General features: G+C 34.4%; 1 protein-coding gene across 23 annotated transcripts in view; it reads right to left on the reverse strand.

Annotated features, from left to right (window-relative positions):
- Positions 1-18,337, reverse strand: part of AHI1 (Abelson helper integration site 1) — a 182,915-nt gene that overhangs the window by 82,248 nt on the left and 82,330 nt on the right. For 16 of the 23 annotated variants that reach the window (XR_015555277.1, XR_015555276.1, XM_087444150.1 and 13 more), the window contains 2 exons: positions 13,787-13,904; positions 290-346 (listed from right to left, as the gene is read on the reverse strand). Coding sequence is in view for 20 of the 23 variants with exons in the window: in XM_087444150.1 (XP_087300276.1) it covers positions 290-346; positions 13,787-13,904 (175 nt within the window). In the remaining 3 variants the exon portion in view is untranslated. Of the gene's footprint in view, positions 1-289; positions 347-1,385; positions 1,514-13,786; positions 13,905-18,337 lie in introns of all 23 variants that reach the window. The other 7 variants (XR_015555278.1, XM_087444143.1, XM_087444156.1 and 4 more) reach the window with 2 other exon arrangements.

Here is an 18,337-nt window from a genome sequence, read left to right on the forward strand (position 1 = left end):
CACCAAGCACATTCCCCACACGGGATCTTGGTTTGGGATGCTAAGCCGTCCTTGTCTACCCTATTGAAAACAGCAACCTAACTCCAGCCCCCTGTTCACTCTATCCCCCTTCCCTGCTTTACTTGTTATTTATTCTATATTTATTTGCTTATCGTCTCTCTCTCTCTCTCTCTCCACTAGAAGGTAAGCTAAACAAGGACATGGAGTTTTACCTGTTTTGTTCACGGATACATTCACATAACACCTATAACAGTGCCTGGGGCAGAGTAAGTACTCACTGGGTACTTACTGAATGTATGAATGAATCTTGCATTCCCAGTATCTGCATGTGCAGGAATTAAACATCCTTTAGAATTAAAAACAAAAAAAAGAACAAAGTTAAAATGAGAAAGGATTTAATAATGGAAAATGTATTTTCATCTATTACACTGGTATGGTATTGAGAATGTAGGAAGGTGAGAAATTTTCTCAGGTTCACTCATAAAAGACATAATTTCAATTCTAGGGAGAGATAATAAATTTAAATTTTGAACATAAGCATGATGATTTAGAAGACGTTTTCCATAACTCAAAGCAAAAAGAAGTCATCTAAAAATAATATGCTTCTTATGCTATATCAACTTTTCCCCTGTAAAACTTCACTGAATATTAAGAACTACATTAATATGCCTAACTCCTATACCATGCATTTATAATTGCCTTTAACATTAGTTTTTAAACTGTTTTACTTTCAACTCTTACGTAAATCTTCACTTGAAAATATACAGATTAAAAAGACTGAAATGACATTAAGTATCAAGCCTTATAATGTTACTACAAAAATAAAAGAAAAAAGAAGCAAAAAAAAGAAAATAAGAGACACTCCCCCTAGAACCCCCAAAGTTTGTTGATTCTGAATTGGCCAAAATAAAAATCCTGCTCACCACCTACTCTGCTCAGACAAATGTAACAGTTGTGAAATGTGAGACTTGATTCGGCTTTCAAAAGAAGGGCAAGTATACACAACAAACACACACAAACATACACATAGTCACTCACACACATTAATATGAAAGAACTAGAGTGTTTTATAAGTATTCACTCACTTATAACACCCTTGGGAGGCAGATCTGAAGGACGCAGCATAGTAATTAAGGTTATTATATGACTTCTGACACATTAGCTTTGTAAAAAGCCAGCAACAAAATTCAGACTCCTAGTTCTAAGCTATCTAAGCTATCAGAGGAGTCCTAAGTGGACAATATCGTTCTATATTGCAAAGATAACAAGGAATCTAAGCAGGGCCATCAAACTAAGCACATTTTATAAGGATAATATATTTAATCAGATTGGCTCCTTTCTCTGTGCTCGCTTAGTGTTTTATGATGATCTCCTGTTGAACTCACCTCCATTATACTATAACTATTTCTCGGCCTGCTGGATTCCCCAACTAGACTGGGAGGACTTTGAGGACAGTCTCTCATCTTCCATTTCTCCCAGGGCTTGGCAAAGTCCCTGCCACACAGTAGGCTCTCTGTAAACATTGGTTGATGAACCATATGAATTCATTTTTGAAAAAGTACGAAAAGGTTTTTATTTTTTATTCTGAATAACAGCTTTTGTTAGAGTGCGTCTACTAAAATACAGCATTTCTGGTTCTGCTCAAAAAGAAAAAACATGGACACTAGTCAAAAATCATTCCCAATTCTTACTCCTTATGAAATTATACTTGAATGTCTTTTCAGAGGAGAAAGTTGAGAAAAAAAGTAAATTGCCTGAAATTAGAACATTAGAACAACGTTCTACTTTTTACTTATTGAAAATTAACAATGCAAAAACTTCTTAAATTATTTCTAAAAAATGACCAGTCACTCCATTTAGTCATTTCTTAGTTTCCACATTAGTCATCAACTTTGCTCTCAGACTGGGAGGCAAGTTGCTGACTAAGAACAACACAGAGAGAGATTCTTTACAATTTCATTCAAGGAAAAAGCTTCCTAAAAACACACATTTAAAAGTCTGGAAAATACAACTCAACATTATCTAGACATCTCTCTCATTACCAGAAGGTTTGGTTCCTAAACCTAATTTCCACTGTTAGTTGACATTTTCAATAAGTGATGGATATTCATTTCCAGAAAACATTACCAGTAAATTCTATGATATCATAGACTGTTCACTATCCAGACCAAACTGACTAAACCACAAAATGCAAAAGTATGCACTTTAGTTACTCTAAGGGAAACCTTAAGGCTATTCTGAGTACAGTCTCAGAAGAGTATAACCTAACTGAGTAAGAGTCAATGAGAACTTAATGTAGAGAGCCTCCTCCTCTGAATTTCCAGGGCCTTCAGCTGACACAAACCAAAATGTTTAAACACTGAAGTACTTCTTGTCATGGACTTAATTTTAAAAATATAACTTTGGGACATACGAATTTGCAAAGGAAACAAAAAATATTATTTCTATGATATAAATGGTATTTCATTTTTCCCCGACCAGGGGAGGAACATGAGGAGCTGCTTCCTTGTTTCTAAGCAGTGCCACCCTAAGCAAAATCAATAAATAAAGAATGATTACTAGGATTTTGGGGCCGGCCCCGTGGCTTAGCAGTTAAGTGCGCATGCTCTGCTGCTGGCGGCCCGGGTTGAGATCCCTGACGCGCACCGATGCACTGCTTATCAGGCCATGCTGTGGCGGTGTCCCACAAAAAGTGGAGCAGGAGGGGCATGGATGTTAGCTCAGGGCCAGTCTTCCTCAGCAAAAAAAGAGGAGGATTGGCAGATGTTAGCACAGGGCTGATCTTCCTCACAAAAAAAAAAAAAAATGATTACTAGGTTTTTAAATTCATCACTTCATCACTTTTCACAGAATCGTAGAACATAAATACTGAAATGGACGATGACCTGAAATAAGTGAAAATGTTAATGTGCAGGTATATATAAAGGGAAGGAATGAGTATTTGTGATTAATATGGAGTAAAATTTAATCTTTTATTTTAAACATGAATTAAAATATTTTTCATTATCTGAGAGGTGGTCAACATTTTGATATAGATATAGATATATTCACTATAATACTGAAAAACTAAAAATAATCATAATATCTAGCGATCGAAGAAAGGCTTTACAATTATGGAATGCTCATTTTCTTTAAAACTGTGCATTAAGTTTATCATCAGAAAAGAATTACAGAAAAATCTACTTTAAAAACTACATATTTGCAAATATAGTCTACAATAAAATCATTTTGTATGCCTAATTGTCTTAAAAATGGAAACACTATCAATTTAAGTTTGAGATTACAAAAATAGTAAAATGTGTCTTATGGTTGATATTAAACAACATCAAATGTAGTCTTATTCCCAAACTATAAAAACAAACAATAAAGCTATGCCTGGTCAGAACTCATGCACCATTTTATAACCTGCCCTCTCATGGTGCCTGCAGCAGTCATATAAAGCTGCAATTCTCCCTTTAAGCCTCACCTTTGAGTGAATTGATTACTGACAGTTTCATTTTGTCCTGGAGGCGCAGCAGTAAATTACAAAACATTTACCACTTTCACCTTTATATAAATTACATTCTGATAAAGAAGTTGAAACCTTCAAAGTCTCCTACTTTAAAATTACATAATAAAAACCACTTTTGTCATGGAAATGTTTTAATCAGTATGCCTAGAAGTTGTATTCTGAAAAAATGTATATGTAGTAGAAAAATATGGATTCTAACATAAGATATTCACTAAGTTTAATTCTAAGAACATAGTGCTTTCTCTTTCTAAAATTTAGTGGGAAGTTAGATAAATTTAAAACAAAAAGGTTCAATGATTAAAAGAGTTCTGAATATAGTCATAAAGATACTATCTATAACTCTTATTGCATTGTAAGTCAAACATAGGTTGGTATTTAAAAACTTTCACTTGCAGTAAACACTTTCCTATGCTCTATTTTCAAATGACAAGTCACTAAGATAAAATAACTTGCTCCAGGTCATAGCATAAGTAACAGAATCTAGATCTAAGCTCAAGTGTCTCTGACCTGCTGGCTAAATGCTACTAGAACATCATATATTGATTTAAATATGAAAAATAAGAAACTTCTAGAGTCCCTATTCAAGTTAATCAATATTGCTTATTAGTAACATCTGCACAATCACGATAATGAAATATCATGAAATCTTCAACATTATATTCAGGGAAGATTTAATATTAAAAGCATTATTTGTATTCAATTAAAAAAACTTGTAATCTATTCTTTATATTATAACACCTGATTTGTCTGGTGTCAGATAATAAAGATTTACATAGAAGCAGATTTTGTAGGTCTGACCTGTCCAATATGATAGCTACTGGCCACATGTGGCTATATAAATTAAAATGAAATAAAATTAAAAATTTAGTTCCTAAGTCACACTAGCCACGTTTCAAGTATTCAATTGTCACATGAAGCTAGAGACTACCATATTGGACCATGTAGGTCTAGAGTTCAGAAAAGAGGTCTGGGCTGAAGATAAACATTTGAGAATCACTGACATATGGGTTTAATTTAAAGTCATGAGATCACCATTGCCAAGGAAGTGAATATACATACGGGATAAAAGAGGATCAGATTGCAGTGGAACAATCTAATAAGAAATGGAAGAAAAGAGGAAGAATCAGCAAAGGAGAATGAAGACTAGTGGTTAATGAGATAAGAGGAAAACCAAGAACGTGGTGTCCCAGAAACCAATGTATTAAGAAGCGATCAAATGTTGTCAAATGCTGTTGATAGGTCAAGTAAGATAAGGACAAAGAACGGACCAATGGAATTAGCAATGTGAAGGTCACTGGTGAGCTTGGAAAGAACAGATTAGAGAGCTCAACAAATTTATAGAAGATGAAAAGTGATTAGAAACATCTGTCTGAAAACATGATGGTGAGCTGCAGCAGATACAGAATCTATGCAACAATGAGAGGCCCTGTGAACACAGAATCAGCATATCCAGTAGGGGGCAAAACAAAACAAAACCTGGGAGAAATAAGTGAAGGTTCATATATAAAAAACGTAGGCCAAACAGGATGCAGATTCCACATAAAATGGATGCTGCTGAGCATTAACCACAAGGCAAAAAAAACAAAAAAAAAAATCAGTGGAATTGCCTCTAAAAAATAACATTGAACAAACCATTTGGGAAGAGTGAAGACTTCTGAAGTGGATACTGTTGTCCCACTTATTCTCATTCTGACAGCCTGACAGGTAGACCCATTTATCTTGCCTATTTACCTGAAATATAAGCTGCCAGTTAATGTCTTAGCCATATATACAAAGTTCTCAGTAGACTTTCTGCTAAGGTGAACAAAACAGTGAGATTATAGAGCTATTTACACAAAAGAAGAACACCATATTTGTACCCAGTCCTTCATTTTAAAAAATAGATAGAGCCAGCCCTGATGGCCTAGTGGTTAAAGTTTGGCGCTCACTGCTTTGGCGGCCTGGGTTCATTTCCTGGTCACGGAACCAGTCAGTTGCCATGCTGTGACTGTGGCTCACATAGAAGGACTAGAATATGCAACCATGCACTTGGGGCTTTGGGGAGGGAAAAAGAAAAGGAAGATTGGCAATGATGTTAGCTCAGGGCAAATCTTTCCCTGCAAAAAAACAAAAAACAAAAAAAAACAAAAACAGGAATAGTAGAATACAAAAATAAATAAATAAATCAAAATAGACGGATACCAAGGATCATCAGATATAAAGGAAAAACCACTGGCATGAAAGAAAAACACAGAATAGATAAACATATGAATCAACTGAACACAGAGGAAATATCAATTCAGAGAAGAGAACTTAGAGAGATTTAGGAAGATGTAATGACGTCCACAAAACTTTGATACTAGAAAAAAGAAATAAACAGGACAAGAAAGAAAGCATAAAGACCAAAAGGATGATTGGTAAATTAGGAAAGATCTAGAATAAAGAAATGAGAGGGCTCTGAGACTGTGCCAGTTAGAAAAAGGAATCAAAGATGGTTCCACAGTTTCAACCTGAAAAATGGCAACGCTGTAATTTTGTCAGAAATGAGACAGAAGGGTAAAGGATTGATGCTCCTTTCAGGAAACTCAAGCTCACTCATACAATGATTACATTTCTGTCACACACATGACAACAAGTGGTTAGCTTACATATCATGCCACACAAGTTTGAGGCTGAATATCTTTTCTGAGATTAGATTTCATATTTCAGAGCCATGCATACTATAATAGATCTGTTTAACTTTGCCTAAACTCCCCAAAATTTTACATTTGATCTTTTAAATAAAGATTCTATATGCAAATAAATTCTATAAATCATCAAACTATAAAAAAGATCAATTAAGAAACTGTTAATACATCAATTGGAAAGCTTTGGAAAAGGTAAACATCAGGATATCTGTAAAATACAAATTCAATCATCTGGCACGTACTTTGGTTATGTTAGGATTAAATTATGTAGTTTTCATATTCATTAAATCAACAAGACCACATTTTAATTTTTATAGTTTTCAATTGTTTTCCTTTTATTTTTCATATAATTATTTCACTTTTAAAATTAATCCACTTTTGGGAAAATGCTACAGTATCCTTTGACAACTAAATTTAGTAGTTTCTTAAACAACACACACACACACACAGAGAAATGTGACTGAGAAAGAAGAAAAGCTTAAAGTAAGTTTTCCATTTTTAACAGATCGGGGAAAAGGTTGAAAATTTTAAGGCTGGAACCATATACACTGTATAAATATCATATAAAATTGTTTCTTACAAAATAAATGGCTAGGAAATAGTGGACAAATTGAAGCTCATTCAAATCAGCAGATGTAAATGAGGAGAAAAGTTTGCATTCATATTCTCCTCTCAGAGGGTATTAGGAGAAATGTGGTACCTGAATGGGGACATTAATATTAAATGCATATCCTTGTGCATGAAGAACCATGCGTTAAGCATATTAATATTTACTAGAGTTGATAAAAATGATTTTTAAATTAGGAAATAATAAATATGTACAATATACTTTAAGTTATCAACATTGTTAGAAACACCATACTACTTCAAATGACATTTATTATTCAGGAAATATAGGGGCTTTCGTTACAAATGAGGATAAGTTTTAATCTTTAACAAATGGATTAACTCAGATCACTGGAGAATTATGTAGTAAAATACTGATATTGGCTACTAAAATGGTACCTTATACCTTTAATGTACCAATAAAATATTAATTTTAGAGAATGCAGTTATGAATGACAACAAAAAATCTAATAAATGAAATCTCAGTCTTTGTGGAAGGGAAATATAAAATAGTGATGTGTAAAAGGAAAAAAATTCACGTGATCAAGGTCTTTTGTTCAGCGTCTGGAAAAATCCAAACATGAAAATGGTGCCACCTCTAGGGTTTTTGTGTTGACTGGTACTTATGTGGAAAGCCAAAGTCTGGAAAGTTAAGTGGGTTCCAGTGGATTATTTAAGCTTGAGATGCTTGTTTGAAAACTTTCCTCTTAAAATTACTTCATCTTACTGTCTTTTTTGAATGCTTCTCAAAATTCTACATCCATTATTTGCCTCTCTGACATGTTCTTTTTTCTATAATCATCACTTAACATATTTTATTAAATCATGTCTTAAAAATAAGATTTCCTCCATTCCTTTGGCCACAATGCAAACTGCATTTCATTTCAAACTTAAAAAGAAAAAAAATCAAAAGAATCTCCCATAAAATCTCATGTTGTTTATTCTCACAGTATCTTATGGATTTCAAAGTACTAAAAATATTTTTCTGCTCCTCACAACTCTACGAAGTAGAAAATTCACACACAAGTAGAAAACAGAGACACTACACCGGGAGAGAGAGTCAGCTGTCCAAGACAAGAGCTGGGAAGGGGCAGAGTTAGGGCTCAGGCCCAGCTCTTCTGGCCTCCTAACCCCAGGTCCCATGCTTTTTCCACCACAATGCACATGTGCTGAGTTTAGAAAGATGGTTGTTTTGGAAAACAAATTCTTGTTTTAAAAAATTGCATAATAAAAACATTTTTTATTCTTAGTACCACAAAGCACATTTAAGGACATCTGTCTACAGAAAATCAGTTGATTCTGTAGATTATCTATGATAGTGAATTCCTTTCACCCATTCCATCACCTGAACTGAAGTCTTAGAATTCTGGAGGTTTGAAATCAGAATTCAATGAAATATTTTTTCAATTAATAGTTTAAAGTTCATTAAGCAATACTAACAGAAAACTATGCCAATTTTGATAGTATGAGAAAGTTCTTCGAAGCTCATTTTACCTTCCTTAAAATGGAAACCCCCTTTTACCATCAGCTGTGTTTATTGAGAGTCATTCTAATTCCTAATTTTTGCCAAAATGCTTTCTTTTCCTTCCTTTGAAATACAAGAACCATCATGTTTCCAGCTTAGATGTAATCTACCATCTACAATGAGTTATATAAGGATATCACAGCATCTCTGGTGAAATTACGACCCAGGATTCATTTTAGATTTGTTGTATTATTTAAAAAGTTTTGCATTTCTATAAAAAAGTAAAACCTTAATACTGAAACCTTGAAAACAATAAAAATAAAATTTAACTGGGAAAAATAGCTCATAATTTTAAGAACTGGTCAAGGGAATAAGGGCATACTTGCCAAAGACATGCAAAATAAATGGAAAAACACAGTTCTTCAAATATCATTCAAGACGTAGAAGCACATAACAGTTACCCTGACAGGTCTCTCACCCAACACTGAAGTCATCTGAATCATCTTGATGATTTTGTTTAAATCAAATACCTTGATTGTTTAGGATACGGTAAAAAGTTAGATTAAATGGTTGGCTATCAAGTTTAATATATGTTTATATGGTCTAATGGAGAGTGCAAACAAAATATGGAGAAAACAGGATTGATTATAAAATTGATTATATTTAAAAACCATGTCACACTCTGCCCCCCCAACCAAACTTCAAGTCTACAGTTAAAAAAGATGATATAAAGATTGCATTAATAAAGTCATAATAAGAAAAATGAATCATTTTATTTGTATGATTCTACTTATCTATGAATATGAATTAAATTAAATTTAGTGCAGTGATGTGAAAAGATATATTAAGTACATGAAAATGAAACATGCCGTCCTTCAAACACAAATACGCAAAGATGACACAACTACTCTACTGCCTACAGAATAAGTACTTCCTGCTAATTTCTGCCCCCATAACAGTCGTTGATTTTATTTCTTCCTGAGTAATCCACGTGTTAAAATCTACTTCTACAATAAGCACTCCTGAGATGGCTGAATGGGATCGGGGATTCAGACACACTATCACAGAACAAAATTTCTCTGTAGGGAATTTCTACATTTGACTGGAGACTAAATACCACAGTTTCACTGAAACCAGACCTTAAAAAATCTAGTAACTGGTAAACACAGAATTATATTTAAAGGTCAAAGAAAAATGTAAATTCATAAATCCTTAGAAAAAACCCTCTTGACACCTCAGTTTTAACAACTACACCTGTTCCAAGTAGTCCTGTTCAGATTATTATTCTGCAGCACATCACAGATCTCTAAAGTTAGTAACAAAAGACAACACGTACAGCCAGAGGACCACCGGGCAGAGTGGGAGGACAACGGGCCAGGGCCTAGTAAGGGTTCCAGGCACGGCCTCGCCGAGCACCTCGAGGAGGCATCTACTTCACCTCCTGCACTGTGCCCTGCTCTAGGAACAGGCACTCGGGTGTGTAAGGCTGAGAAGTCCTGAGCGAGGAGTGACACAACTGCCACCAGCTATGTGAACTTGGACAATTCAGCCCTCCGCTGCTCAGTGTCACCGTAAAGGGAATGAAGAGAAAGAGTTTTCAAGTCTTAGAAGCTCTAAAAAGATTCCATTCCCTATGATTTTCCTGTTTACCCCACTTCTCAGAGAGTCTTACTGAGGATCAAATGAGGATTTATATAAATAAATTTGTATACAAACAGAAGTTGCTGTGATTATTTAATAGATTTTCTTCAATATACTAAAGAAATATGGAAACAGTTTTGAGAAGCAACATAACATTACGAGTTATAACCTACAATTTAACCTACAATGTTAAAATTAAAAAAATTTTTCCCCAGCTTCATTAAGGTATAATTGACAAGTAAAATGGCATAGTTTTCTTTCTTACAAAAATTACTCAGGGAAGATTTAGACTTTTAATTTTAATAGAATTAGCTGCTTTATTATTTTGTAATTAAGAACCTAGAGTAAGAGCCTGATGAACAGTTCCTAAAATAAGTATCTAAAGAGTTGTATCCAGCTTTTTTCCTCTCTAACCCATCCCTCGCTCAGACATCCACTGAATTTTTTAAAAACACATTTTATCATATCTCTTTCATACTCATACCTTTGGATAGCTCTATTTTATCCACAGAATAAAATGTGAATTCCTCAGTGGGGCACAATTTGACTCCAATCTACCTTTGCAGACTCAGTTCTTCCTAAACATATCCATCTCACCATTTCCTCCAGCTAACCTAAGAGTCACAGCACTCCCTAGCCAAGTCAAGCTCTCTTCTAATGGTGTTTGGTCACCTGCTCCATAGCTCAGCATGCCCTCCTGAACCTCCACCTGCTGATGAGGCCAATGACAAAAACAGAGGCAAGATCACGGAAGGCTTTATAAGACAGGGATGGACTTTGCAACTCATTCAAATTGTGACAGAAAGCCATGTAAGAGTTTTAAGCAGGGAAGTAATATGATCTACTTTATTTTTCTAAGACTCATGTTGGCTGTTATGGGGAGAATAAGCTAAAAGACAAGAGTGGAAGGCGGGGAGTGGAGGGAAGAGGAGGAATCAAGAACAGCGAGTTTTACCCAAACAACCGGGCTAAGGTACTGGGAGTGCTGGGCCTGGGGAGACCTGTGTGTGGCAGGGGAAGTGCAAGTGGAAGGAAGGGTTTGGGGGCAGGAGTTCTGCTGGGACATGTAAAGTCTGAGAAACCTCTTAGCTGCTCTATCCCTCTTTATTCCAGTGACTCTTTGTTCACGCTGTGATTTTAGAATCTATCACACGCAGATATAATTTGTTGAATGCTCATTTGTCTCCCCAACCAGACTGTAAGCTCCTTTAGGGCACAGACCATAATATTTAGTCTATATCCTTAGAAGAGAGCCTTAAACAAACTAGCCAAGTAAAGTGATTTTAGAATGAATAAAGGTACTGTTCTAGAAACTCTGAAGAATACAAACCAAAGAAGAATGACTTACTTTTCTAGCAGTCTCCATTACCTAGAACATACCCGGAAAAAAGTCAACAGAAGTTACAGCAGACCATAAACCCACTTTGGAGCCTAGCCTTCCAGCATATGAACTCATATGCAATATATCACATCAACCCCTGCTCTTAAGCTTCTAGTGTGCGGGCTAGTGGGCCCATACTGACTAGCTCTATGTAAACAGCCTTTTATACTGCACCAAGCCAAACATCTACAGGTACGACTTGAATATTAAGATAGGTTTTCAGTAAGACTTTTATTTTTAAACATCCTATCTGTATTATTTGTTTCCGTAGTCCTGTATTTCAGCTTCTAATAGATTATTTGTATAGTCAGGAACACTTAACTATTTATCCCCTTTTAAAACTGGTTTCAATACTGAACAGAATCACAGACTTTTTTTAGACAGAAACTCGCCAAATCCAGAGCCCTCATTTACCTGTAGAGATGAGAAAACTGATGCCTGAAGAAATTGCTCAAGATTCTATAGCCATTTAGAAATGGAGCCAGAGGTAGAAACTAGTTCACCTGTTTCCTAGTGCAGGATTTATTTTCCACAAAGATTGACTTCTGATGAATAAAATGGATTAATTTGGCCATTTTGCAATGGACTACATATTCTGCTTTTATAATTTTTCTATATCCTGATATCTCAATAAATTTTACAGGAAGGATACGCCTTAAAATGATGTCAGGCATACTAATAACTAAAACAAAGTCAAGTGAAGCAGTGTTACCATGTATCATATGGCTTACTGGTAATGCTCCTGGGATAGTTACTGCACACATGAAGGGACATGCACGATATAAGAGTCCCACTCAAGGCCTACATGGCCATGGAAAACTGAAGGTAAATGGAGCCAATTCTGTGCATAACTGTGAGGTTTGCAAGGCTTGCCTTCATCATATCCAGCTTTCCCTTAATTCTTTATCTTTATTCTTTATCTGTCTCAGTGGAATCACTCTTCCATTTCAAAGGACTTCGTATCTATCCTCTCTGCTCTTTCCCTTTACAGAAAAGGAAAGAATTTTATATCTATTATCTACACCTTGTTGGTCAATAAAACTTAAGACACTACGTGAATGAATTTTAACTAACAGATTAACTCAACCAGGCATTTCTGTTCTTTGCCTTTAATCCTGAAGTGTAGAATGAAAGATATGTTCCCAGAAGAATTTTAGACCTCAGCAAAAAGATGATAGGGATCAAGTGGTGAAGATAGGTTCCCTCCCTCTCAGTCATTAAAATGACAGGATCTGAAGGCAAACTAAGTATCTAGTTAGGGTGCAGAGAATAAGAATCTAAGGCATAGCATGTTGTGCACCCTCCATTGTACATAAGAATGACAACATTATTGCTCCAACTTCTGGCAGATATCTGGAACACTAGAAATTTAAAATTTCTAAGGTTTGGGATAATTAATTATTACAGTGATTTGAAATTAGAACTCAAAGTATTTTCAAAGCTAGCACATACTCATACTCATCATATTTACAATATATTATATTCATTTAGTACCTTATGCTTACAAAGTGTTTCATATCTGCTATGTGATTTGAACTTCAACAATATATAATGCAAACATGATTTCTAGTTTTCAAATGAAGATTCTAAGGTACACAGGTAATAAAGATAATAAAAGGCACAGCCAGGACTGAACATAAGAGTTCTTGATCCATGTGTCTTCCCACTGCAATATGTAACTTATACAGCAATATTAACATGCAGCAATATAAAAATAACTTGCATATGTGAACTCCAAATACTTTTAAAGCAGAAAATATTGTCTCCAAATTTCTAAATAAATTATGTTGATCTTTTCAAGTTCAAACTTCTTCTTATTATAATCTCTGTCAAAGATAATTGTTTTGTTATTCTCAGCTGTCTCATCTTTCTAAAAGAATTCAATAATAGAAAAAATACTGCCAAAAACATATAGTTAATGAACAGAAATAGTCATCTTTCAATACCAAAAATACACATTTCTCACCTAGATGCTTTTTCTTTGATATCCTTTGAAAACCTTATTCAAATTAATTTAAAACATTAGCCAAAAAAACTGCAATTGTATAGTTCGTTTCAACTCTGGGATTTGTGTAGAATTTTGTAACTAGCTTCTTTGAATATCTTATTAATTTGCCAACTTTGAAGAAACATGGTATCAGTGGCAGGTTGCATCCTGTTTCTGCCAAAATGCATGCTACCTTGGTGTTCCTTGAAATGAATTGTAAAAGGAGATTATCCATAAATTATGGTTCCTTTACCCAAAGGAAACTGAATCAGATTTAATATTATACATGTTTTGCTCAAAAGAATAGAGGTTGAGAGTAACTACTATTAAAGTCACCAAATTCAAATTTGCTTTTGAAATAATGGTAGTGATTTTGAAAGAAAAAAATGATGCTACAATATGATTCATCAAGTGTGCAAACTGACCATTACAATGCTATGAGTTATATTCTGAAGTGGAATAAATGATATCCATTTAAAAAATAGCACTAAACATTTAAAAGAAAAGTCAAAGCAAGAAAGGGGCTCACCAGTCTCAGGGAAACCAAACTGACGCAGGATCTGATGAGCGGCCAGCATGTTGGACTGTTTTAACTTAGACTGTTGTGAGGAGGCTGATGTTGAAGGAAACGAGAGATTTTTGTTGACCTGTAAGAGGAAAGGCAAATCAGAAACTAAGGCGTAATTTCCTGGGTTACTGATGCAAAAACTGGATGAGAAATATTTGCTTACAATGCAAACTAGGACACGTGGTAGGTCAAAAGGAGTGGTAATGATTTATATGCTTCGTTTTTAAAGTTTACAAACCTTCATAGTTTTTATGAAGGAAGGAATACAGTGGTAATGAAAGCGTAACCACAGGAAAGTGAATCCGCCTTACTAAAACAAGTTACTCATCGTGGAATTGACTTTATTAATAACTTAGAGTGGTGTTAAAAGTTATGCAAAAAAATGCAAAAATAAAAGTTACTCCTTGACTGCTTTCAATTAAGAAAGAGTTATTTCTCACATTTCTCTAGCATTTTGTGAAATAGCAGGTACTTCCTTTTCAGAGACTGCACAGAAAACACCTGTAATATTCATGTTTATATACATCACGGTGACATAGATAACACAGCTGTAACCTAACTTGCCAAGCAAAATAGTTTCCACTGCATCAAAACACCTTATTCTTAAGACACTTTTCAAAAACAGCACTAAAATAATGATAAAGTAAAATTTCTGTAAGTAAATACAATGTTCTATAACACAAAAAACCTACTACGATTGTTTGAGTACAAGAGTCTCAGAAATGAAATGCATAACAAGTGCAACATTTTAAGTACAGCTATCGTAGGAAAATGAACAGTTCACAAAAAAGTTTTAAATGTTTAGTAAATTAGTAAATTCGTCTTGTAACTTAGACTTAATTTCAGCAATAATCTAGTCTCTTCTTCATTATTAATAAATCATTCATTATATCCTTATTACTTTTTATCGCTTTCAAAAATTATGATAAAATGATCTAACTTTGAAAAATTTGAAACAGTTTGAATTTCTAATTTACTGCAAAAAAGTAATCTGTGAATTAATAAAATGTTAAATGATAGGTTATGGTATATAAATATTAGTATATGAAAATAGCTCCTTTCTCCCTTTTTTTTTTTTTAATAATCAAAACCACACGGAGGACTTCCACTGTATCAGTATTTAAAGATTCCATTTTGATGTTCTGTATAAGTAGTAGCGGGTTGTGGTTACGTGCTTTTTACCTGACTCATTATTTATATAATGTTTGTAAATACTTCTCTTCTTTCACTGACAGCTCATGGTATATGTTAGATTAAGTTTTTCTCTTGAAGCAAAGAGCTTTTACATACTTGGTGAAAAAGTCAATTAAGACCATATAATAATACAGTTCTAAAGTTCCAAAACTGTTATGACACCATCTTATAAAAAACAAAAATATTTTTCAAAGTAGTTAGATGGGGTCAAATACCAAATCAGTGCTAAAAAAATTATCCAGCTTTAAAAATTCTATCAGGAGCTATTATTAAACACTGATCAAAATTAATGTTGACTATTTATATTAATACAATACCTAAAGTAATAATGAAATCACCTAACATCACTGAGCTTCATTTTCCATCTTTAAATGGAGATAATAAAAATAGAATGTATGCTTCAATGGGAAAGTGCTATATCAATATTAGTTGTTATTAACATCACTAGAAGTAAGGGTAATTAGGAATATGTAATGTAGTACGATGATGCAGTCAACTTTTCAGTGCTATGCTTTTAAATGGAAGTACTATGTACAGAATGATATATTTATCACTTAACTATTTAATCCACTTCTCTTTTTAGAATCATTTTTCAGTTTTACTTCTGTGTTCTTGAAAATTTTTATCCTACATGTTTTAACAACGCATTTTGAAATCTGGTGCAAAAGAACAGGTGTATGCTGGAGAGAGACACATACACACTCTATACTTTTCAGTCTTCCTCTTGAGAAATTTACTTGTGCTAAAACAAAAAAGAATACCAGGAAAGCTAGAATAGGATACTTAAATGCCTCTGCTCAAACTGAAAGTCTTGTCACTTTTTAAAAAATAAAATGCTCTTCTTAAAAAAAACCCAACTATAATCTACAATTACATGTTCTTCCTAAGCATTTTTATAATTCTGCTCTTTCTTGACATTTCTTTAAAGACTATTCAAACGTCCATGAAGTGATGAATGGGAACATAAGAAAACACACAATTCAATTGTTAAGGTTTGGGATAATTGTTAATTGTTCTAGTGATTTGAAATTTGAACTCAATATTTTCAAAGCTAGCTTACACATATTCACTATTTCATTTAGAGGAAGAAAAATAATAATAACCATTAAATAGAGTGAAGCAATACCTATTTTTGAAATATATGCTGTGGAAAAGAATTGCTTAATAATTTTACAACAACAGAAAGGTTGGCTAAGATAGTCTACCCTACAACAATCTACCCTCTTTTCACAACCCATTTTTCTGCTTGCTTCATGCAAAAACCACAGTCTGCCCAAGTCAGTTTAATATATCCATGCTGGGGAAAACTGAAAGCAGAAAAATTTAATGAAATTCATAATAGAGAAAAAGAAAAAAAAAAATCACCTAGAACTTCTGCCAAGTTAATCACAAAACTGTTTTGCCTACTCTTTCAGGGTGTAAGCAGCTTTGTGTAAAATATGCAAATACTAATTCTCTAGGAGGGGGTCAATGTTCACGTTAAAAACGTCATTGTCCTAACCTAAAACTGAATGCACAAAACTAAACAAACTAACAATTAGTTTATCTTATAGTGATCAGTTAAATTTTAAAAGCATTGGGAGAGACAACACACACATTTCCATAAACACTTACAAGTCTAATCATTTGAGCTGACTTTAGATTATATGCTACATTCACTTCAAGAATTTTTAAAAGTTTCAAGCTATGAAGACACTTCAAACTGGTCTGAAATGACGACTGAAAAGACACTGTCTATACACTTATGTTCACAAATTTCTCCCCCTCCCTCCGGACAGCTATCTATTTTTTCCACTATATCCGAACAACAATGAAAATAATACTTTGAAAGACTGTTCTGGTGGCAAAAAACCCCAATACCTAGGAACTGTTTTGTTGCAAGTCATTTCTGTTGTAAAAATTAAAATCCCAATATTAAAGAACAAGTTCAACAGAAAACTTGAGCCACAGTGAGATTCAGGTATCTGCACTCAGGATCTCACCATTCTCATAATATGAACTCTAAAAGCAGCTTACATCTCCATGATTTCTAGGTTAGTAAAACCTAGGAAATGAGTAGCCCATGGTGTCATAAAGAGAAATTCAAACATGATCTCTAGGTCCCCAGAAATTTTCCTTAAAAGTCAAGACAGTGAAATGAGGGATTAGAAAGAAACACTTACTGTTAAAGAGAAATTTTTACAGTGCGGTAATGTGCCAGAAAAATCTGCCCCCAGATCCGTTCATCACTACTGTATTTAACTAAAATCAGAATCCTAACTGGAATCAGTCATAATGAAGTTTTATTTTGTAATATTTAATCAAGATTTTTTGAGCCTTTGATATACACACCAAGGATTGGTGGGTCAAAGATTACTGACATGACTCCCCAGTGTGGACCTCAAAATTAAGATCTAGTCCTGGTTCAAACCACTTATCCAGCAATATGCCTTAGTGAAAGTCAATTTGCCTCAACGCATCTTGGTTTCCTCCAAACCTTTACTTTCTCTCAGTATATTTCCTTACTTCAGAGAAAACTTGGTCTTGAATGCCCTGAAATCCTCGCTTCCAAAACTATGGAAAAATATACCTCTTGCACCTACCCTTATCTTTTTTTTCTAGTGTCAGAGGGAGAGGTGTCCTTTTGTTCAAGATTAATTCCTCCATCTGTTCCCTTGGGGATAACCTTAAAGCTCCTCCAAATTCTACTTTCAAATTCTCTGTTGGCTGTTTCCCTACAGGCTACAAGCACAGATCTTTCTACTTTAGTACAAACACAAATAGCAAACAAACGAAAATTCTCACTATAATTCCATAATTTTCTTAAGCTTCACTGAAAGCTAAACTTTCTTGAAAAGCAGCACATAACTGCTATTCACAGACCACACCGTTCACTTTCAACCAGCGACAACAAAGCTCTTCTCCGTCGAACACTAAATCTGAAGATGAAGTCACCCTGGACTTCAAATGACCAAATGTGGCAGATTCACTCGGGCCTGTGAGATACCTGACACTGTCCATCACTTTCCTCTGTTTCTGGAAAACGTTTTCTGTTGGTTATCCAGCTACTGCTTATCAGTGTCATCCATTAGACCAACTGGACCCTCTCCTTTCCTCACACCACATCGTCACCCTGGGCAATAATGTTTGTTTGCATCGCTTCATCTGCCTTCTATGCTGACGTTCCTTAAATCTCAGACTCTTCTGATGAGTAAGTTCAGAACTAATCCTTTCCCCACTATTTACTTCCTCAGGGAAAGCTGTCACTATCTACCTACTTACCCCAGCCAGGAATATGGGAATCATCCTAGACTGTTTCCTCACACTCCCCAGAGTCAG

The sequence above is a fragment of the Ceratotherium simum genome, chromosome 19 (genome assembly GCF_057802395.1).
Source record: "Ceratotherium simum simum isolate JZ-2026a chromosome 19, ASM5780239v1, whole genome shotgun sequence".
Classification (NCBI taxonomy): Eukaryota; Metazoa; Chordata; class Mammalia; order Perissodactyla; family Rhinocerotidae; genus Ceratotherium; species Ceratotherium simum.